Source organism: Anomalospiza imberbis, chromosome 1 (genome assembly GCF_031753505.1).
Source record: "Anomalospiza imberbis isolate Cuckoo-Finch-1a 21T00152 chromosome 1, ASM3175350v1, whole genome shotgun sequence".
Lineage (NCBI taxonomy): Eukaryota > Metazoa > Chordata > Aves > Passeriformes > Viduidae > Anomalospiza > Anomalospiza imberbis.
The window spans coordinates 107,488,153-107,512,795 of record NC_089681.1 but is presented as its reverse complement, the minus strand read 5'-3'; the positions used below and the strand labels follow the sequence as shown (position 1 = coordinate 107,512,795).

At 39.0% G+C, this 24,643-nt stretch overlaps 1 protein-coding gene across 10 annotated transcripts in view; it reads right to left on the bottom strand.

Annotated features, from left to right (window-relative positions):
* Positions 1-24,643, bottom strand: part of TRAK1 (trafficking kinesin protein 1) — a 124,221-nt gene that overhangs the window by 39,764 nt on the left and 59,814 nt on the right. For 6 of the 10 annotated variants that reach the window (XM_068204490.1, XM_068204510.1, XM_068204518.1 and 3 more), the window contains exon 4: positions 390-470. In XM_068204490.1, the coding sequence (XP_068060591.1) occupies positions 390-444 (55 nt within the window). In that variant the 5' untranslated portion in view covers positions 445-470. Of the gene's footprint in view, positions 1-389; positions 471-8,835; positions 9,279-16,451; positions 16,767-24,643 lie in introns of those variants that run through there. The other 4 variants (XM_068204501.1, XM_068204537.1, XM_068204496.1 and 1 more) reach the window with 3 other exon arrangements.

The window sequence follows — 24,643 nt, the reverse complement described above, 5'->3', positions numbered from 1 at the left end:
AAACAAGTCTGTGATCTTTTTTTATTATTTTCTGAAAAGAGTATATCCATCAATAATGATACTTTCAGTTTTACATGTACTGTAAATGTGTCATTTTAAGATGATTCCTCCTTCTCCTCCTCCTTCATTAGGGCAAACATTTGGCCAACAAGTTACATGGCCTCAACTGAAAAGTAACCAGAAGTAATGAATCCATTTGACTGAGGTAAACAAATTATCTTTATTTAGAAAGAATATTTAGCTTACCAATGAGATAAAGTGTACATACACTTAGAACCCTTATTCTTCCACACTGAAGGACAATCTACCAACAATGTTTATTAGTGGTACCACGTAATTTCAGTACTACTTTGTCACACTGTGTACGGGTCCTTAAATAGATGTAGTACTTGCCTCTTCAAGAAGACGTGTTACAGCATCTATGTCATTGTATGTTTTAGTCATCTGGCCCACTCTTTCAGCACATAAAACTGCAAAGAAATAAAGTAAAACATTAATCAGACAGGCAGTACCATTGGGGGAGGATCACAGAATATTCTGAGCTGGAAGACACGCACAAGGATCACTGAAGTTCAATTCCCATCCTTTGCAAGAAATATCTTTCTAAGATTAGATGTGCATAAGTTTTCATCTAAGAACCTGCTTATGTCAACTTTTGGATGAGTACATCAAGAACTAAAAACTCAAAACAACCAAAAAACAAACAAATAAAAGTCAGCCCCACCCCCCCAGTCCAACCTCAAAAACATATAAGATTCATGTGGTACTGGAAATACAAATGCTCCTCTTGTAATAAGCACTTGCTTTTGTCAGCAGCAGAACAAACTTAAAATGTTAAAACTTTCGTATCTGAAGAAAAACATCTTGAGTTTATAAAAAAAAAAAATCAAGAAGTCAAAATAGATGTTCTTAGATACATAATTAGGATTCCATCATGTCACAACTCCAATACTGTTAGGGGCACCGTTCATCAGAAAGAGACTACGTCATATTAAGTTGATAAGAACTGGGTTTTACGGTACAAAGTATGCATGCAAAAGAAGAAATACTTTTTGTAATACCCAGCCACACTACAGTGACCACAGTACCACCCATAAAAAATATTTACTTAGACTGGTTGAGATCGTTAATCACTAAGGTGGAACCAGGAGTTTTGTCAGACTGAAGAAAGTATGCAGAAGTTCAGTCTATCACCATAGGTGATCCTTTAAGAAGCTACACTGACTTATCTATAAGTCAACAAGTTTTCGAAAAATTCACCAACAGACACAGGAAACAACAGCACTTTCTGCTCGACCCTTCTATTATTTTTTTTTTTCAACTACACTTTTCCCTCAAACCCTGTAATTCTGGAAAAATGCCTATTAATGAAATTCAGTGGATCACACGGACTATGAGTTATCAGGCTGCTGTAGCCTAAAATGTTCTTCAGGGGATTTGCCCTTGGCAATGTCACTTAAGGCTCCGTCTGGCAGATAAGCTAATGTTGTTTTAGTGCACACTAAGGCAGAGGAAGAGACAGATCAGGCCTAAAAAAATTTATATAGTGAGGAGGAAAAAAAACAGAACTGTACAGTAATATTAGCAGAAGGCAGTTTGTCACACTAAGGAAATAATACTACCTAATTCATAAATGCACAATCTGTGTATAAATAAATATACAGCTGATCACCACTAAAGCACATTGATAATACATCAAATGCAATATTACTTAGATATCTCTTGAAATACTGGAGGATTTTTTCCCTACCTAAACATCAGAAAATTGCTTAAATAATGGCAAGAATTTCAATTTCCTAATTTATTTTCCCATGTCTCTAATTCCACTTTTTCAGATCACATCCTAAAAGCATTTATAATATTTATTGACGTGAGTAGTGCCAGTGAACTCCAAAGAATGCTAAACAAAAGTATTCAAAATATAATTGCATTTATCCAAATAGTAAGTCTGAAAGTGGTAACAGTAAAAAGTTTATGCTTCAAAGTAATAACCTGACAAACATGACATATCAATGGAAAGAATAACTCTACCACTGCAGAAGTAAAAACACAGTAAATCTGTAGACTACAAGCTATATTACCCAAAAGCAGACTGATAAGGATTTCACAGGAAAAAAATGCAGTAACTTGCAGAAAGTTTGCCATAAAAACTTCACATAAAAACAGAAGGTATAATGTTCAGAAGACTATTCATCCACACACACAAACTGACATCACCATAAACTCAATTTTGTTTTAAATATAGTAAGTCCATAAGTCATGCCATAAAACATCTATCAGAAATCCTGATGCCAGCAGGTTTCCAATACAAACACACACTAAATAGTTTCCTTGGTTACAACATTCCACCACTACTATAAAATAATATTTGACATTGTGATTAGCAAGTTCATTTAAATTCTGTACCTAGCACTAACAATCACCAATGAGCAGGACTATGGTAACCTCACTCTATCCTGATTCAGGTAGATGTATAACCTTCCTAACAGCCAGGCTGATAAAAAGATGGTGTTCCCACAGACAGCATGAAGTCATTCAGCTGGGAGAGTGATAAAGGTTGATTGCGTGGAAACTCCTTTGGTAATTCCTACAGAACTTGCCATTTAAACTTTAACCTGGCAAGGCAATTCCACAGCATTATAACAACAGACATTACCAGCAGCAAAGTAGAATCTGGTCACCAACAGTTTTTGTATCTAGAAATTTTCATCAAAGTTCTGTTGGTGATTGTCAAAACAGAGATCTTCATACACTACTCTGCCAGTGTAAAAGGGTTTCAAAGCAGAAGTGTCCTTTTATACATCCTCTACATCCAAGTAGAAATAAATTTCAGTAGATCGCATATAATAAAATCTGCCAGTCAACTACTGTCCATACTACTACTACTACATACAATACTGTGGAAACACAAAGCTTCTAGCTAAAAGGAAAGATTTCCTTTTGGAAGGAAGGCAAACTTGCAGAAAGGTGTTGCTTTCAATTACTCAGAAATCAAGGCTCGCAGGGAAGAGAAGGTGAAAAGTAAGGGGAGAGTGGAATTCAGAAGCATCATTTAAAAATAAATACTATTAAGTGTATAAATATCTAGTTATGCGTCCTCCACAGATAACATTTGGCCAATTCTTTGTACAGCAGTTTTTATTTCTTTTGATGAAAAAATCCATCTGTGAAAAAGACTGTTTTGAAAAACTATTCAGAGGTGTTATCAGTGAAGTACACAGTGGAAAAACATCCCCTCACATGTCATATATGTAATGGATCCTGCATAGTAGGTTTCCAGCCTGCTGGAGTTTCTGATGAGTATGAGAGCCTGGTAACACTGCTGTAAAGATAAAACAAGAGCAAATGAAGGACAGTGCCTTGCAATGCAAAACCTACCATGCCAAATTACTGACCTCTTTTTGCTCACTCACACATCAGTAGTTTTTGCTTGAGGGTGAAAGGGAGCACTGTGTCTAAGTGCATGGATGCATGCAAACAGCCAAATCAAATATACTTTGCACTTCTCTGATTATGGAGCAGGATGAAAGACAACAAGTAAGAAAGAATAATTTTAAAAACTCACATATTTTGATAAGTGCTTTGAAGCTAGTGTCACAGATCCAAAACAGGAAGTAAAGAATAGAGAAAGCTCCCTTCACATTATTTTCATGACAGCGCTAAATACATGGTACTAGGGACACATTTGCAGTTCAAAGTATTTGGGGTTTTTTTTAAAGCCAAGCACACACACAACAGACACTACACAAATCAAACATTTCCTCTGCCTTAAAGTACTTAGCACCATCTTTATATCACCCTAAAGCCTGCAAATTTACTAGTAACCACATTCCTGTGTTTCCCAGCAAAGTACAGCTGAAAGGATGCACCCTGCATTTATTTCTTGCCATCTAGTTAATGGATTCCCAAGCTGAAGATGCACTGGGACATGAAGGAACACATGCACTTTTCTGGATTGCTCCCTGAAAGTCATCTATTCAACAAGTATGCTACTTAGAGTAAAGGATGTTTGCAGGAACAGGAGACAGCCATAAAAAGAAAGGAACAAGAATAGCACTATTGGCAGCTTCTGCATTAAGCTACCACCCGCCAAACAAAGGATTCAAATAGAAAGAGGAAAAAACCATGCATCACCAGTGCCAGCAGTCACAGGTATCCTCAGCTCCTGTTCCCTGCATCCCTCAACACATACTCCCTCTCTTAATTTTCGAGACCTATCAACCAAGGATAAACTAATGAAATAAAAGAGAGCTGCAGCTGCTGAAGAGGAAAGCCCAGCTCTCACTGCTCCCCTTCACATCTATTTCTAACTAATGGGAAACATAAGAGGGCTAACATGCCACTGTAAAGTTTCACTTTTGGGGCAGATAATATTGACCTGTATAATTATAGCACCTAACAGGGAAGGCCTTAGTGCAGGAAGATTTCCCTACTACCAAAATTTACCTTATCAGAAACTCCATCAGGGGAAATGAATACTGTTAATGGAGCACAGATCTCTTGCCATTTAAACACCCATGCTTCTTATTGGCAAGGTGGTGGGAGGGGATAGTGCTTTTTTTTCTTAACAGTTCCCTACCCAAAGCCTTTAACTATGGCAAGGCCTGCTATATTCTTGCTCAGTCATGACCAGCCCTGCCTCACAAACAGCTTCTGTCTCGCTCCCCTCTGCTCACAGCTCTGTCCAAACACCAAAGATACAATGGCAAGGGCATTGCATCCTGAAGGTCGCACATGGAGCCACACAGAACGCACATGGCAAATCTGACCGAGCAGCCACACTACCTGCTGCCATTTGGCAAATTTTAGCCATCAAAGACCCTGGCAGACTTGGACTCCTCTGCTCCTGATGGATTAATTCCTCAAAGGCTATTTTTACATTCCAAGGATAAAGCACCCACTAAAAATTACAGTTTCAGTTCCAGAGCCACTGATAGTTATGCTCTGGCACAGGTTACTGTGAGCACTACATCAACTTGAGCCAAGCACATGTGGAATTCTGAAACTGTGCCATATTAGGTATATCACCTTTCAAATAAACTCAGGAAAATTATATCTGAAATATGCTGTCAGCTGTTACTGATTTTTCACAGTTAAAGATAAACATGGTAGCTTCCTCTCCAATGCAGAGGTGTTTTTGGCAGCCCTGGCTAAACTGGGGCAGAGGCTTCAGATCTGCTGTTGCCTGCCACATTTGTGACAACCCTAAGAGAATACACCCATCTAAAGACCTTAAAAATTTTAAGATACTACTGTGACACAGAGCTTGAAAAATGTGCTTCTGCGTCACAACTTGCTAGAAATCCAAATCCTTACAGAACAGCCCAGCAGTTCCCCCAGCCTCCTCCAGCACTCCCAAAGCAGGGAGCAGGCCAGTTGCTCCAGAAGGCAGACGGGGAGGTCAGCGGTGGTGTGACCCTGGTTAGAGGGATAAGGAATGATCACAGCATGCCAACTGCTTCACAGCTGTCAGGTCACACTGTGGGCGAGCTCTGTGCAGGAGCCTGGAAGAACATGATGTTGTGAGAGACACATACTCAGGAAGTTCAACAGACAATCCAATAGATTTGGGTTTTGTCTCCTTCAAATGCTACAGCATGGCTTAATTTCAATGGCACCATTTGCAAAATAATCTTTTAATATTAAGCTGCAGGTACTGATTCTTCTGGAAGAAGACATTTTATCTTCCTTTTTAAGGCTATGATTCAAGGACTGTTTGTTTACTGCCATTTCTCTCATAGGGTACTCAAATAGCTTAGCAAATCCAATATTAAAGCCTTACATACAAAGCTTTGTTATTACTTTACTTAAACGCAGGTTTGAAAAAAAAAAACCAAACAAAAAACAACAAACCACTGCTTGTACTTCTTTTCTAAAGCCTCTGCCTGAAACCTCAGGCAGAGAATAATTTCAAAGTATGTCCTCTAAGTAGGACATGAACTGCATCAAATTTTCTAGTGATGAATGAAAAATCAAGTTAAAAGAAATTTCAAAAATTTCAAAAAGAGCATCAGACACTTGTTCCTTTTCTGAGCATAAACAGATCAAATGTGGTAACTTGGAAAATACAGACACAAAGTGAAACTAAGAAAATGAGAAAAAGTCTCTGGAGAGAACACCTTAATTCTCTTAATTGCCTTAAATGCATACATTATTTACAGATACAGCTCAGGATAGCTCTTCTCTTCAAAGCTAAAACCTTTTTTGCAGGATTTTTTACTACTTGCCACTGCGTTACTGTCTTGACATTTCCTTCCATTCATTTTTTGTCAAGAAATGTCTAAGACTGTAGTCAATGTAACTAAAAAATGTGTGAAAAATTTAAATCAGGATCTGGACTGTACATCTTTAAAAATCCTAAAATTGAAGTTACAAGCTTGTAAGCCACACATTGTCAGCTGTCTCCTTTCTTAGATATATGGTCTTTTACTATTCCAACTCTTTGGGAGGGAATAGTTGCACCAAAGCTTTCAAGAATGTCAGCTCTCTTTTTTGCTCTAGCATTCAGATTCCAGAGCTCTGGATAACCTCCATCCCATTGTATTTTACATTTTCTGAAAGTCAGATTCCTGGAGTGTCTGATTTAAAATTTTAATAGTGATCCCAAGACTTGCTTTTTTCTTTTTAATTCAACTTGAGATAGATTCTTTGCCTGCATTTACTAAGTACTTTAGATAAACAGGACTTTTAAACTACTACATTAGTAAATGGAAATGGCTGCCATAATAGGTCCTACAGAGGTAAGAATCTTTTTGTGTCCCATCTGCAAAAGCAAGAATCAAAACATAGCTCCCTTTCAGAAACAGCTGACTCAACAAATCACTAATCAAAGGAAGTTGACAGGTTGTCCTTTCATAGCTCAGGTTCCTTTATGAAGAAAATCTGAAAGACACTATCAACAGATATCCCTGAGCAAAGTTTCACTGCAGTCAGCCCCAAGGCCAGCTTATCAAATGAAAAGTAAACATATTGCTGTCAGGCAACTTTACAATTCCAAAGCAATGCCAGTTCCAAAGGTGCCTTCCACTCTCATCAAGAGAGCTGACTGCAGTGCTGCCAGGCATAATGTTAGTTCCATGACAGGCTCCAGAAACAGGACTCAGGGGAGTTACAGCATCTAAACATCAGGACAGAGAAAAACCTCACTACATCAAAATGACTACAGAAGTAATAGTCAAGAAGTGAGTACACATCCTGCATATGGAATGGGCCAAACAGTTAAGGAGTCCTAATTATACAGTTTTTATCTTCTTCTTTTCAATAACTATAAATGGTTGAAGTGAAGCATATCCTCTGATTTTCCATTTCTGGTAGCAGATTTACAGCCAGATATAGCTAAAATGTTTCCTTTGTTCAGGATGAAGAAGCTACTTGCTGGTGTTTGCATCCGCTTTACTTACAGAATGGATTGACTCACCCATTCTCTTAGAGAAATACTACCCTTTGCAAGCACTCCCACGTGCGAAGATACATAGAAATACCATATTTAAGTTTTGTGTATCTGTATCTCTGCTACACAGAGTGTGTAGGTGGTATGAACGCATAGGTGGAAAAGAAAAGGCATCTTTAGAAGACATTTCAAACACATACTGAGCTTTTGAGAGGAAAGCACTGTAGAAAGACAGGGCTAAATTTATCCCAGATAGAACTCAAATTTTTCTTTTCCCCCCCTCAAAATCAACAAGAGCAGCTTCAGACTGTTAGATCTGGATGAAAGGTAAAGTCAGCAGAAAGAACAAGAACAGCACGATGTATGCTTCAGTAATAACTTAATTGCTAAAATAAAAGAAATAAAATATAAAAAATGTCAGCCTCTCTTGATAAGCTTCCTCTCCATCCAAATCCCCAGTTTTAAATTTTCTTTTTATCTTTAATAGTTTCTTCAGCACCTTTCTTTTTTGCATGGACACACAAATCTGAAAACCAGGTGGGATGTTTGATTGTGAGGCAGTTTTTACAGGAAAATCCTATGCAATGGCATTCAAAGAGCATGGTTCATTCACCAAGAACCCTGGACATAGGAACTCTTAACCATGTAATAAGCGAAGATGTAAATTCACAGCACGTCGCATTTTCTGTCCTAACAATCCTTCAAACCATCCCTACATCGGCTTTATTTGGAAGTAACAATTCTCTACCATAAAACTACTGCTTCAGAGAACAATTTACAGCAGATGAAGTAACAGGAATGGGGCACTCAGCTTTTGCTACCTGAAACCCTGAAGAAGGTTACCAGATTGGCTGGAAGCAGCCCTAGGATAGATAGCCTCTCTATACAGCAGGTGCACAGGAGGATTTTCAATGCACATACTTTCCCATTTCCAACTGAATGGGCCAGTTGCCCATTATTTCCAGAAAGTACGACAACATTTTTGGGTTGGTTTTTATATTGAAAATTTAAGTCATAAGACACCAGACTTGGATTATTTCTGTCTATGCGCTTTCAAATTCATGGATAAGCACAAAATTGCTGCTCTGTTCTAGAAGCACCTGCTGGGAATGACAACCTAAAATATACAGTTTCATAAGACACACACATTTTGTGCATATAAAAAATGCACTATAATTCCAGAGAGAGAAGATTTCCCAATTTCTATTTCGTTATAAAATATATATTGCACAGCCTTCATCTATTGATCATGCCTTTCTTATTTAAAGAAGTATACATAAAGATTTATCTTATTTAGATATTAGACAAATACTTCATCCAAACATACCAGCTACACATGTAAAACACAAAATTTTGTCTTTTTAATCCACAAATATCACTCAAATCACTTGTAGGTTGCCACGTGCTATCACCATGAAAGATTAAAAACAAAAGGTGAGAAGTACCTTCTTCCAAGATATCAAGGCTCTGCCTGTTAAAAGTGCATTTCCTCTCATTTTCCTTTTCATAGTCATATTCATAACTTTCCTCTTCGTTTACTGACATTGCTGCAGTTATCCCAGATAGACACGGAATAATGCCTTAGTCTCACAGGTGATGGGAAGTCATTCCCTTGGAGGCTGTATCTTTGGGGAGAGCAGAGCAAGGACTCCACAAAGCAGGATACCATCTTTCCTCACTCACATGCTCAGCCAGGGAACTCTGGAGAGACTGAGTACATGTCCTTAGTGCAACAGCTTTGAGTTGCACAGATGGGGTGGAGGAGGGAAGAGACCATCTGTCTAATAATTACTAGAAGGTTTATGTTGCTCCTCAGACCAGCTCTGACAGTAGCCAGTTTTTGCTCAAAAGCCCCACTAACATATTTCAGACAAAGTCAGGGGGCTGAAAGACCCTCCCTGGCATTCCTCACATAAACAAGGCTCCCTCTCCTCTGCCCCTGCTCTTTCGAGTGAAGTGGTAGCTCCCTGCAAGTGTCTCAACACGGAAGTCTGACCCAGCCTCTGTCTGTCATACCTAGGGAAGGGTGTGCACCAGCACAGAGTCATAAATCACCTCTCACCTTGCCCAATGCAGCAAGACCTCACTGGAGCCGTGAATAGCCTGAGCCTGTGCACATACAGCCAATCCCACCCAGCAGAGAGATCTTCATACCCAGGGCTATTGTGCAGTACTGCAGCTTCCACCACACGCTAGAACCATTAAGTGAAGAACTGGGCTGGGGAAAGGAGACCTTTTTACTGCAGGAGAGATTACACTAGTACAAAGAACTTAAATGACACATCCCATTAGCTGTCAAATACCATATTTTCCACAGTCATTCTTCTCTTCAGTCTGCTGTGGGAAAAGAAATGCCTCACAAGTCCACATATGGCACCCAAGTGAATTTTCAGGGGTGCATGCATCTCTTTGTTCAACAAGAAACAAATCTCCTGTGCTCAGACCTCTTTGTTTCCAACAGCCTGTGTTTGCTAATCTTGACTACACACACAGGGCAGGCTAACTTTCTTATTTAGCTTTTTGTAGCCATAGTTATTTAATGTTTGCTAAGTTGCCTCCCTTACTTGCAGCAGCAAGCAGGCGCCCTTTGCTGCTAAAGCATTCCTATCCACGGGGCAAAACATTTGCAGGCAAAGTGGGGGCAGTGCAAGGCAAAGGCACCTCATCATCCTCTGAGGGGACATAACTGCTGGGAACAGAGAGACAAACATTACATTACAAGCCAGCAGAATGTAACAGTTTGGGTCACGTAGGAACAATTTTGCTATTACCATTTCTCTAGCAGTGACGAAGAATGGGGTAGTATGAGATGGGAAGTAACTACTTTTACACAATAATGATGAATGATTCTGTTCTATGTTTTAAATTCTTGATATTTATATGAAAACAATGCAACAATGTTTATATAAATAACAGCCAAAGGATATTAAATACATGTAAGTGGTTGCTGAGGGAAGAAACACCCTTTATTCAGAAACAATTTCTGAATAAAGATTTTGCCACTCAAAGCAACTTGATCTTTGACTGCCAAAATTTACTGCAATATTCAGCAGCAGCAATAACCTCAAGAACTCGGGGGAAAAAATAGGATTGCCTCTTTCTCCCCACATCATTATATTAAAATATGTAATTTTAATAATAATGAGGACTGCTTCTAGTTTCTGATGCTTAGAACTTTTGTGTCTTCAGTTCTTCTCTGTAATAGTGAATCAACTCTTTAAAAATACTTACAATCAGACAGTAAGGGTCTTAAATACCTACTTGCCATTCAGTGACCATTTATCACATTTCAGTAATAGCTAGAAAATGGAAATTGAGAGAGTAACCAAAACAATAAGTCATATTAAAAGAATGCAGGAAGCACTTTTTAAAGCCTAGGGACAGAAAAGTCCACCCCTGCCAAACATGCTATGGTTTTAATAATCCTGACAAGTGGTCAACTACAGCTAACTACAGTTTATGAAGGACACACTGAAAGGAGGCATGTTGTTGTTCAAAACACATGACAATATAAGGAGAGTAACTGAACATTCCCACAAGCTGGCTTCTGAACTGTGACTAATATCAACTTGTACCACACAGGAGGACTCTTGACGTTCAAAAGCTGAGAGAAAGCATTGTAATTCCTATTTTGATATCAGCATATGAGAAATGCTGGAGCAAATTTGTAATGGGTGGAGAAGGAATGAATGCCCCACTGTCACACTATCAACACATTTTTCATGTATTCTGCATTACACCCCCTTAAGCAATGCAGGAATATTTACTTGCCAAAGATTATGAGCCAGGTTTCCAACCAACACCAAACAATAAGAAGCTATAGATGAAAAGAAAAAGAAAAAAAAAAGAAGAAAAAAAAAGGCAGCTATGTTGTATTTCATTCTGAAAATATACATTCTAAACTGGAAAGATTCAAAAGAGATTTTTAACATTTCCTGTAAACACATACTCAGAGACTTTAAGAGTATAGTAGAATGAAGATACTTATTAATGGGAAGTAAATTTGGTGCATTTGCTGCAAATGCAGCCACTCTGAATTAGGAGGCTTTACCTCCTGTCAGGAAGCTTGTTAAGGGGACTGAAGTGCTCTGAGCACACTCCCAGTACAATGGCTGCACTGAGGTACAGAGTATATTCAGCAGCTCTGCCATGAAACAGGAAACACACAAACCAGGAGCTAGTTTGAAGAAGGGTGAGGCTGGACACAATGCAAACAAACTCTCATATCCTGACTCATTATTTCCAAGGAACTCCAATGCATTCAAATCATTTAAACTTTCCTTTATCAATAAAAATATCTAACTTCTGCACAATTAACTGTTACTAACAATGCTGCATCTAGAACAAAGAGATTCTGTGTAAGCCAACAAGTCTAAAAACAGCAGATGAAATGGCAGCACTTGTATTTAAATATGCTGATGAAGAAATGTGGCCATTTTGGGGTGAGCTCTTCAGGGAGGGAGATAAATTGGTTATTGAATCTATGCTTTCTGTTAATATGCACAGTCAAGCAAAGTTAGTTTGTTCAAATTTTTACAGGTTTTATGTTTCCCACTCTTTCAAAATCCCACACAAAATATCTTCTATCACTCAACGAAAAGGACAGCATGTTACTCTTGCAGAAAGGGAAAGAAATTGAACGAATGGGAAAACACTTATCTAGATACTTAGCAGTTGAACAGAACAAAACAAAAAAAAAAAAATCTCTATGCTGCAATGTGTGTTGCCTTATGTGGATTATGTGGCTTGATAAGGAACAAGGAGTCAATGAAGGAATAAAGAGAAAGAAGTGGCATGGCAAAAAGCAGAAAACCAGGAAAATAGTATCAACAATTCCATTAATATAAACCAGGTTCAACTATATTTATCATGTATAGAGATAAAAGACATGGGACCACAATGAGAACAACCTGAATGAGCATTTTAGCTGCATAACTATAGAGCAAGTGCTGTTTCAGAAGCTGCATGCCAAAGGCATAAGATTCTCCTAGACTTCAGTAGCATACCCAGTGCCAGCATCCACTGAGATTCAGAGTAACACCAGAGTTATTCTGTCCACAGGGATGGACACAAAAGGGGCCGATATATGAGGGAGATGATGGGTCACCACACAAACATAAGCAAGGCAACAGTAAGTAATCATTCATAAGAGATAAGGAGAACAAGATAACATTGTCTACTATTGTTAAAAAGAAAGTTAGTGAGCTTGCTGATAATTGTATCCCTGGAGTGGAAAATAGAATAGAGGAGACAAGCTCTAAACAATAACTGCAAACATAACAGGTGGTAAAAGCATTTCAATGTGAGTGGGAAGAAAACACAGGAAGGGAGGCTGGAACAAGATGGAGTGGCTCAGGCAAACGTAAAAGTGGTTAGGAGGTTTGGCATGTGTAACAAACCAGGCACACCATGAGTCTGGCAGGGGAAAAAAGGGAAAGATACCATTTCCTCCACATGAAATTGCAAAAACTCAGGGCCAATGAAAGAAGGAGAAAAGATCCAATTGCACATTCACAAAGTCATCTGGAATTGCAGGAAACTGAACTCATGCATCGTTATAGGCTGTTGAGGTAGAAATAAACAAGTAATGGAAGAAACCACAAGAAAAGTAATTTGCTCTAAAGTCAGTCTGGATTTCTCCAGAAAGCACTGTTCATTAGAAAAATATTGCACTAAGGGAGAGGCAGGGACCAAGCATATTCATAAAAATTTCTATAGATATATATTTATCTTTTTGTTTACTTGTTTGGTAGTTTGTTAGAGGTTTAGTATTAATTTTTTCACCCAAGTTGCATGTGAGGTTTTTAAGAATGTATTTTTTCCTACAAAAAATATTTAGAAGATCCTAAACTTTTATACTGTTATCTTTTGTAATAAGAGTAGAAAAGTTTCAGCTTTTCCTCTTTATCACTGGTTCTGTCCAAGTCTGCTACGAAAATAGCTACTTTCCTAATCAAGTATAGGCCCAGCTCTTTCCCCAGTCCACCTACACAATATACTTTATTAACACCAAGTAAGATGACAAGTGTCACTCATATTATAAAATATTATACTTGAAAATGTATGTAAAAAGCATAGTGTAGTAGTTATTTACAGAAGTTTCAATTTATTGTAATGTTAGTTAACATCAGTAATTCAAAAAGAGTGTGACATTTTATTGTCTATTTCCACCTACTCCTACCAAAAATAAACTAAAGGACCTTATGTAAAAGAATTAATTAATTATTCCAGCTCTAGAAAGTCTTTGTCAAGACTTATAAATTGTAAATTTTGAGCATTTTTTCTTTTGCAAGATATTAAAAAAATACCACTAACAAATGCAAGTTGAAGACATCATTACTGTCAGTCAGTACAGAAATTCATTACATCTGATGCAACAGTCAGTGGCTGCTTTACCTATTAAGTTAAATAATATCAGTAAAACTTTATATCCTGATATAATTTTAGACTATTTTCCCCTTGAAGAACAAGAAACCATATGCTGTTAAAATAATTATTAAATAAAGGAAACCAAATGAAGTCATGTGTTTTAAATGGAAATCTGAGTCCCAGAGGCCCTGACAAAGAATGTATGAACAATTTCATCAGAAAAATAATTCTGCAGGATATTACCTTGTGAAGATTCCTATTAGTTTTAATGTACCACCCACTATTTTCCAATGTTATATTTATCATGAAGGGTGAACTGGGTGGGATTCACAACTGAATGCACACATACATCTGAGTTCTGAAGAGTCCATGTATGGCAGAGAAATTGGCTCTCTAACTGTGCTTCAACTTGTCTTAAAATAGATACTCAAAACAGGTCAGCTGAGCTGCAACTGCCTATCTCACTATGCCGAATGTAAAAAATCTCAGGAATCCTGAGATTCCTGTAAGAATCTCAGGAAAATGACTTTGGTATCAAGAAACACATAGCAGAAAAATAAAAAGCCAATCAAGAGACAGGCATCTCTTTTAATATGTCATCTGCTTCAGGTTTTTGGAAAAGCTTTGTTTTCTACTATAATGATGCCTTTTGTCTGCTATCACAATTAGAATATCTTTCTCTGTCAAGTGCAAATGCCAACACTATTTTAAACCCAAATGAACATTCCAGTATCTAAGGCCAAAGACTCTGTCTTCCACTGCATCTCTCAAATCTTCCTTTCTCACACACACCTGAACTCCAAGAAGCAAAAGAAAGCTAAACCCCATAAAATTGTATGAACCCTATGAGACTGCCATTCACCTGAGAAGCTGAGACAGGACTGAGACTAGGCAGGGACAGCACTACCCTTCAGCAAGTAAAAACGAATACTTTAATTTAAAAAATAACAGCAATTAAAAAAATGCAAAAAAGCATTATGCCTTACCTGCTGGAAAGATTATTTCCCTATCAGATATTAAACCTTCTTTCTCTTAGGGAAGACCTTCCCAAGTATTTCAAGCAGACTGCCAGCACATACTCCAGCTGACTCTGCAGATCTCAGCTCATGGAAGAAGTATTCTGGGCAGGGGCTCAGCATTGACAGGAAAACCTGTAAGCCCAGAATCCAACCAACCACTACTGTGCACCTGAGGCCCTCATCCCACAAGGTATTTAAATGTTTGCCCAACACCTGTTGCTTATTCCATTACCATGGAACTCCCACAGTTTCTCCAGTGCAGTACAAAGCTTAAGCCAAAATGGATAAGCAGATCAGCTCTTAGCTCAGACATTCAGGCACACCACACTTCCATATGACACTTTGACCAGACAGACGACAGATCATAAAAATGAACAACTGAAAAAAAAAAAAGCTACCTGTGGGAGTTTTAACCTAGGGAAAGTTACAGATTCTATTGACCATTCAACTGGTCTGTTTCTTAAGCTTCTAAAAGCAGGCCAACTCAGGCTGTTACATCATACAGATTAATCAGATGCTACAGTATTTACTAGGGTTAAACCGAGAGGATAAAGGTTACATAATGGATTCAATCCAACTTAAAGTGGTCAGATCTCTCAAATAAATATGCACCTCTATCTTTGAACACCTGGACAGGAGTAATCAATTAAACATAATAGAAGTTCAAGTGTAACAAGCTTCTGAAACTGCATTCAGTTCCAAAATGGAGGCACATGACACTCAAAAGAACCATAAAAAAATTTGAATTTTGTCACCCTTATCTTTACACTTCACATTCCCCTCTGGTATTGTAGAAAACTACCACAGAAATATCTTTTTGTATTACATATATACATTATCCCCTGGGCCTACGATCCTTTCTGCTTTTTGTGCTTTGCTTCACTGTGGTTTTGGACTTGCTTTGTTTAAGCTAAGCTCTCCAGCTAGAATAAAATTAATGTAAAACTTCTGCATTCCCAAAGGCTGCATCTTGCTTCAGAGTGGCATCAATAAGGGATCTTGATTTTTTTCTTGCTGCAGAGAATACAGTTTAACAGTTCCTTACCCTTTCTTGTGTGCCTTCTATCAGAAGCCTGGTGAAAACATTCAGTGTCCTGATACAGAAATAATCATCCTAGCAAATATTAAATAAAAATTGCAAACAGCACGAAAGATAATGCTTGACAGAGTTTGTAATTCTTCTAATTCAAAAAGTCAACCTGCTCACTTTTAAAAATCTACATTTTTAATGTCTTTCACAGACAAATAACCAGAGAGAAAACATGGACTGCCTACTAACACATGAAATATATACATAATACAGGATATAGGTAATGCAGGAAAAACACAGACTTCAAACTCGAACCAATTATCAATATTACCATCAGTATATTTAAATTTACCTCAATTATTATAGATACAGTTAGCTTTTCGAATATTCTTTCCCCTGCCCAAAGACAGCTCATACAGAGCATATGCTGCTCTGCCACTCCCTTCAGAGAGGAAAAAGCTATACAGCAGTCTCTTGCAGCACACTCACAAGAGATGCTGAGGTGCAAAAGAGGTGCAGGCATCTCTGCTACACCTGGGTGTTGCCTTTTTCTGGGTATTTCCTTTTTAAAACCATTGAATAATGATGCTCCAGTCTTACAAGCTCCAAATTCTGCAACAAGAGACTAGAAGGAAATAGTTACCATCCGTGCATTCTTCATAATACCAGTCCAGTTCATAATAATCTGCTTCAATGAATTTCTGCATAGTCAGTATCCTTCAGTGACATACAGGAGATTTCACTTCGCTGCTAAGGTCAAGTGAAATGCAGCCATGCCTTCCTGCCTTTGCAAAATGCCAGAGCACAAGGCAGCTCACGGGAAGCTGAAAATGAGCTGCACATCTTCACTGAGGCCACAACTAAAATAAAAGAGAGGGGGTGTAGAGGGTGTATTTGGAAGGAAAAAAAAAAATAGAAAAAGGATGCAGAAAGGAAGCAGATGCCCTGGCGGCTCCTCTAATAAAGAAGCTCTGCACAGGAGCCTTGGATGGGTGTTAACAAAATCCTCCTATCAAAAGGCTGATGCGCTGACGTTGGGGACACACACCACCGCCTGGCTGGTTCTAACTCATTCCTTTCCTCCCCAGTCTCCACATCTCTTTCAGGCTAATGTGTTGCCATGGAGACGAGCTGGCTCCAAAAGCAATGCAGAGATGAAGAAAATGCATTTTGCTGTTACTGGCTTTACAGGCTAGAAGGAGTCCTCCATACTGGAAACAAAAATCGTTGCTAAGAAAGATGATACAACCCATTGCTACTGCTCACAGAACAACAGCATCACACTGTTGCAACTCACTGGGGACATGGGGTACATTAATAATGAAAATCTAGTCCATTACTACTCTCCTCCATACAGTTTGATAAAAGCCTGTCTTCCCCATGGAAAATTAAACTATGTTACTGCATTGTTACACTATTCTGGTCTGATATAATAGAACCCTTTCTGCATCCTGCTGTTGAAAAATGCCAAATAAACAAAAAAAAAAAAAAAAAAAAGACAGAATTGGCAAAATCAGGACAGCAATAAATTTCTCCTTGCAAAAAAAAGCTAATCTGTTTCTACTTTTTGCCCTCTCCATGAAGCACTTCCCCCCCCCCCCCCGCTTTTTTCTTCCTAAGCATCTAAGTTCCACAACTGAAGACAGGAGGTTAGGCCAAATTTTCACTACTCTATTCCTAAAAATGCTGAAGGTCATCATCCAGAATAACTTCATGTTTGTGTTCAGTGTTTTAGAAATGGAAGAAAATACTTTTGCAGCCCCCAATAAAATTATGTTTAAGCTATTAGGAGAGAACCTGTCTGAGGAACAGATGGCATTAAATCATCAAACACCGCAATTCAAAAAGTATGTCTGAATATGTGCAGGTACAGATCCCAAGTGGACTGACATCCATTTTGTTCATAACCAGCACATAGCCTTCACCCATTTCTCCTCTTCTTTTAGGAAATGCTAATTCTTTGCAAACACCAGTAGAAGCACTGGGATTGACTGTGACTTAATGTATCCCGGTAGATTAAGGTAGGAGGCCGTATTGGGTCTGACCAGGGAAGTCTTTGGTGTCTGTCTAGCCAAAGACTCCATCCACAAGAATAGCCATGAGCAGGCAATAGAGAACTGTCCAACATTTCCCACAACTGCCCTCCCAACCTCTAATTTCTTAATCTCCAGAGACAGTCTGAGACAGATACAGCTACTGCTACTTTTAGGAATTCCTGAATGACTTATCCTCTCTGTTCTTGAGTCCACATACATTTTTAGCATCTCCAACATTCTCTTCCAAAGAGTTCCACACATCTGGAACACTTATTCTACTCCCCACCTGGTACCACTTTGCTTTACTGTAACAGAAGTAAGTAATGCCTAGTCAAGTGATGCAGAGGAAAATGCTTTGGTTTCTTGACCACAGCAGTATTCAACTTTCCTGGTATAAGAAATTATCACTGCAGTAGCTTTGAGTCTTGCAGAGTTTCAGTTATGCATACACACAAGGAAAAAACTATACATGCTATTAAATGCAATTAAGGCTACACTTAAAATACCGCCAGAGAAAAATAAAGGTTCCTATGGCAACATCAACTCAATTGCTCTGCATATAATCTATTTGTTCTACTTGTATTATTTTTGTCCAAAAGGTAATTTCAGTCTGGTTAATGTTATTAAATAAGCATTTAAAATAGAAAGAATTAACACTGGCTACCACCTTAAATTGCTGCAGAGACAATCTCCTTTTTTTATTTGCTGACATTTAAACAAAGGAAATCTTCAACATGCTAGAATTTTCTTCTCTCTGTCCTTCCTATGGCACACACACTCCCTTTTCAATGAGACAGGATAAAAATAGCTCAAGGTAGGGGCTTAGAGCTTTTTTTTTTTTTTTTTTTTAATTTATATATTTTTACAGATCTGATTGGAAGCATACTGGCGCAATTCAGAAAGGCATCACTTTTCTGTGGAGAAAATCACTTGTATGGCCAAACGATTTCAGAACTCCTCAAGAGACTTGAAAATATAGAATAAGTGTATTATCTTCCCAGCATGAAGACAGAAACCCTAGGCAGACAGAATACTATATATCCAGGTATCCACTCCCAAGCATCCCTTCAATTACATGAGGAATTGTACTCTATAAAGCTGGAAGGGTTGTCAAGTTGAATGGGAATTTGTGACCAAGCTGACAAAGCAGCTGCACACTTGCAGAACCTCCTTTCAACCTTTGCAGCCCTACTTTTCCTTCCTACAGCGGTGTATTAGATTCATTTTATAGTAAACTTATCAGAAGAGTACATTTTTCAGGTGGACTGATTCTACAAACTTTGAACTTCTGTGTATTCCAATCTCCATATTGCAACACTACATTTGGTTGGGGTATTACTGCGTTACTTACCTAAAAGTTCATATACAATGGGGCTAAAAAAAAAATTTAGGGTAATAAGTCTGTGACTATAAGGAAGCTGCATTTTCCAATTCCAAACCTAAATACAGTTACTCATGTTTGTTCAGCATTCGCTTTCAGCTGCTAAATTGTGTTCTATTTTTTAATGTTTACTTCTAACTAAACAAACCCCTCCCTTTATCTTTGTTCTCCACAGGGCAAAGCATACAGATTGATAAAGAATTCTGGTAGCCAACTGTAAACAGCTAGACTAAGCATTCCTTAAGTTTGTGGTTACAAAGGGGTTTCATTAGCAAGAAAAGGTGGCTTGGAAAGCTCAAGAGCCCTCTCCTTCCTTTTTGCTGAAATAAATCCATGCTGTAGGTCAGCATTAAACTGATGTACCTAAATTACCCAGGTTATAAAATACACACAAACCCTTCCCTTTGTTTGAAGATAATTTTTCACAAAGGTACTTTTATCTACCCCAGCAGCACACTCAAGACTGTAGTGCACTGTGTTGCTAGAGTTCAAAGCCACAGCAAGTCATCGCTGCTGACAAAGTCTTAAAAGAATGTCATTACATAGCATGCCACTATAAATCCTGTGTTTTCATGCTTAGTCATTCTCAGCTTTTTTCTCTGAACCTTTTACAATTCTGTAAGGATGCTTTTTGAAACTGAACACTGGAGTTGGATGGAGTATTTCCAGGGCAGCTGCAATGGATTACCTCCCATTTTATTACCTCTGGGTCACATTTCTTCTCTTGGCTACAGGCTCAGGATGGTTCAGATAATTACACACCATATCACATCATCATTTTCTACAGTCACCAGTACAGTCACCACCACTCAGGATAAAGTTGCCCATCCCATTAACATTGTCTGGAGTCCTTTTTTATCAGAGCAGTAGCTGTACAGGCCTCCACTATGCAATGCATATTAATCACAATCAAGCATTGCCACCACACATACTTTGCATACTGACAAAAAAGGCATATTTAAAAGCCCAATTGATTTTCAAGGATGGGATGTCACACTTATTTCTAAACTGGAATCATTTACTGAAGTGAAGAGTTACTGGTGTTTTCACCTTCTAAAAGAACACTGGATAGGAGTCATCCTGTGACTACATATTTGGTAAGGACAAACAACTTTGTGACTTAGGACAGTGATCTCTTCCAGGGCAGTATTTTACTTAACAAGAAGTCTTGCTTTACCTGGAAAGAGTAGAGCCCAGAGTAATATCTAGAGCACTGAGGGCATTGTTACCAGCAGCTTTCAAAATTGGTATTTAGAAAAATGGGTTCTTCAGATTTGATTGACTCTTTTTCATCAAACTTGGATGACTATTCAAGGCTTCAAAATAGTACAAGTGTTTCCTCCAGGTCGTAGCTTCACACCCTAAGGGCACACTGACCTCACCTGATACAAGGAAAAGACTTCTAATGCAGAAGAGGGTCAAACTGCTCTCCCACTGAAACAAAATTATTTAACATGAGACAGGGGCAGTTGGATGAAATTAAAGTACATAATCACAAAAAGCTATTTTCCACATGAAAGGATAATATCTCCCTTCCCCCAGATAATTACTGGAGAGCACTCTTTATGCATTTGTATAAAATCAAAATTGATGTCTTTGGCAACCTTCCTGCAAAACCAGCTGTGCAGTTTAACTAAGGTATCACTGAGCACACTTAAACACTGTAAGTAAGACCATAACAGCAAGAGCCAGACATTTAAGAGAATACACTCCTATCTACAATTAAGGAAATCAAGAATAAAGCTTTAAAGAAACAAATTTTGCAAACAAATTTGCAAACCATTTTCCATTTTGCCAGATGGAAATAATGTACATGACAATCTCCTCCTTTTTTTTGTTATATTTTTCATGAAGACAGCAAAAACATTTGTAAAATTAAGTTGAGCTTAATACCATGCTCAATTGGCTAGACAAAAATATTACAGCTGCATGGTTATGACCTATTTTTCTAACAAGGCAAAAACCCACTGAGAGATATGATTGCAGCTTCCTGGGAGAGGAAAGGAATGCATTACACTGAAGGAATATAGAATAAGGGAGCCCAGTACAGCTTCCTAATACAGCTCAGGATGCCATTAGTCTGCTTTTCAGCAGAGGCATATATCTGGCTTATGTCCTCCTTGGTGTTCACCAGGATGCCCCAGGTCCTTTTCTGCAAGGCTGCATTCCAACAGCTGGACCCTAGCATCTACTGGTGCATGGGGTTGTTCCTCACAGCTGCAGGACTTTGCATTTCCCTCTGCTGAACAGCACAAGGCTGCCCTTGACTCATGGCTCCAGCCTGTCAAGGTCCCTCTCAACAGGAGCACAGTCCTTTGGTGTTTCAGCCACTCCTAGATCCTGCCTGTGTCTCACCCTCCCTGATGCTGCACAGCCTGGTGACTTCCTCTCAGCCTCTCCACCTGGTGACAGCTTTTCCACATGCACACCTCCTGCATGAAAGGAGGCCATTTCTCTCTACCTCAGGATACAGAGCAGCTCTGGGCACTCCCAGCAACCTGACTCTTGCAGGGCTGCCTTCCCAATCTGAAGCTCTGTCTGGGCTAAAGTCTCTGCTCTGAGGGACAGGTACTCCAAAACCTGGAGAAGGCACCCTGTGGCACACTGCCACCACATCTGAAGACTTAGGTTATTCTGAACTCAGATGAAGATCCCTTCTTTTCACCATAACAGAGAAACTGCTACATCTCTTGGCTGTGTCTGACCGACCCTAATGAGCAGCAGCTGCAAAGAAGGCTAGGGATACCCTTGGGTCAAGAGCAGCTGACAGCTTCTCAGAAGCCACTAGGACTTCCTGAGGCCCACATGCCTGTGGCTCACCTTACCTTCTCCTTACATGCAGCAGCAGGCACCCTCAGTTTCTCAGAGAGTTCCCAGATGGGCCCTGTCTCCCTAAGTTGTCAAGGAAAAACTCAGACTGCTGTTCCTGCTCACTGTCTCTGGTAGCTGTGTTCTAGGCCTGGCTCTCACACAGGCCTCCCCACTGCCCCCAGCTAAAAGTGAGCTTGACTGCCCCTAATCTGGGGGCAGGGAGATGGAATGTCATTTTGCTGCATCATACTTTCATTTTACCTAAAAGACACTCTGCTTCAACTGTATAATGAGACTGGTCAGGTGACACTGAATTTATGTGACTATGATTTAGGATGAGATCAGTTTTATTTTATTCATTCGACAAGAACTGGCTCAGCCTTCCATCTGAAGGAAAGAATAACAAAGATGTGCTTTGGAGTTCCAGAATGTAAAAGAACAGTTGTAGGCCTAATACTATTCAGTTCTTCCCAAGTGCCTTCTCTTATCCAATGGCAAACTAAATTTTAAGAACTAATTCTCTACATCGCCTATCCTATGTTATAGGTTAAATCCCCACAAAAAGCACTGAATAAATTAAAATGCTTGGATATTTGACTGTTCATTTTTCTACCAGTATCTTCAAAAATTAATTTAAAATGAGAGCTAAATAGCCTTATGTCCATCATCTTGTGTTACGTGGCCCAGAAGATTCTTACTGATTCTGAGCCTTTGTGGCTGTGAATTGGACAGGAAGCCACAAAAATCTGCTCTAACAAGCCACAACAGTATGCCTAAGGGTAATTTCTGATTCTTCTGCTATATGGATCAACACAGTGGGAAACTCATCACGTTTCCACCAACAGGTTATAAACCATCATCAATCTCAACATGCGAACAACTGCAAGGAAATTTTCATAAGTCTTTGAAAAATCAAACTTGCAAAGAGATGAGCTACAGTATTTCCTCATACCCTCATCAAGGCTTTTGAAACAAACTAAACAGGTAAAAGAGGAGTAGCTTAATTGCAGCACTGAAAATTGTGCAAGCAGTCACACCCTGGAACATTCTCCAAAGTGGTGGTAGCATAATTCACAGTGGTGGTGGCATAATTCACAAAACCTTCCTGCCAATTTACTTAAAATAGTATTTTTATTTTCATAGTTCATTGTGCCATAAACCAATGTTTGCAATCAATATAATAATTTTGAAACATGCAAATTTATTATGTTCTTGAATTCTCATATATAGATAGAGTCTGTGACTTGTTTACAGTAACTGAACAAGGGTTAAGTCAGATATCAGTTTCTAGGGAATCAGTCTAAGGCTAGACCCAAACTTGCTTAAACTTCTTGAATTACTATCTATACAAAAATGTCTGTCTATAAGCAGTAAGAAATAAATGTTTCTTTATCGAAAATCTCTTTGCTTGCTTGCTTCCTCTTTTTAAGAAGTTATTTCCTAATAAAAGCAGAAAATATATACTGTGGCAGGAATTATACTGTGGCAGGAATTATACTCAGGGTTTTTTTTTTTTCATTCAAACCAGTTGACTGGAAGAAATCTACAACCACAGCAACATGGTGAACTTGCAGTCATTATGCTTGTAAGCTAAAAGCTAGATAAAATTGTTAAGTATTCAGTTTTGGGCAGCTGTGCTATCCAATTTCTCTGTTATTTCACAGCTTCATCTTCAGAGAATCATAGAAGGGTTTGGGTTGGAAGGGACCTTTAGAAGTCACCTAGTTCCAAACAACCTGCCATAGGCAGGGAATCTTCAACTAGACTGGATTGCTCAAAGCCTCATTCAAAGCCTCATTGATAATTTCTAGGGATGGGACATCCACAACTTCTTTGGGCAAGCTGTTCCAGTGCATCACCACCCTCACAGTAAGGAATTTCTTCCATATAACTAATCTAAACTGACACTCTATCAGTTTAAAGTCATCATCCCTTGTCCTATCACTACAGGGTCTGCTTAAAAGTCCCTCTCTTGCTTTCCTATATCCCCCTTTAGGTACTGAAAGGTGCTCTGAAGTCTCCCCAAAGCCTTCTCTTCTCCAGGCTGAACAACTCCAACTCTGTTGGCCTGTCTTCACAGCAGAGCTGTTCCAGCCCTCTGATCATCTCTGTGTCCCTCTGAACTCGCTCCAACAGGTCCACGTCATGCTTATGTTGGAGGCCTCAGAGCTGAACACATACTCCAGGTGGGAGTCTCACAAGGAGAGAGTAGGTGGGGACAATTACCTCCCTTGACCTTGACCTTCCTGGACCTACTGACTATGTTTCTTTCGATGCAGCCCAGGATACACTTGGCTTTCTTGGCTACAAGTGTAAATTTCTGGATCAGGTTGAGCTGTCAACCAACACTTCCAAGTCCTTTCCTCAGGGCTGTCTCAATTCATCCTCTGCACAGGTTGTATTTTGTATCCATCCCCAGCAGTCACACACCTACCATCATCTCAGTTGGTAGAAGGACGCTGCCATGGGGATTTTTGAGTTCCTTGTCCCACTAGCAAAACATTTTTCCCATGGTTATTGCAACAGCCCACCCACGCAGACAACTTTTACTTGTGAGACAGGCCTAATCAGGTTACTAAAGACCTTGGAAACATTAGATTTCAAAAT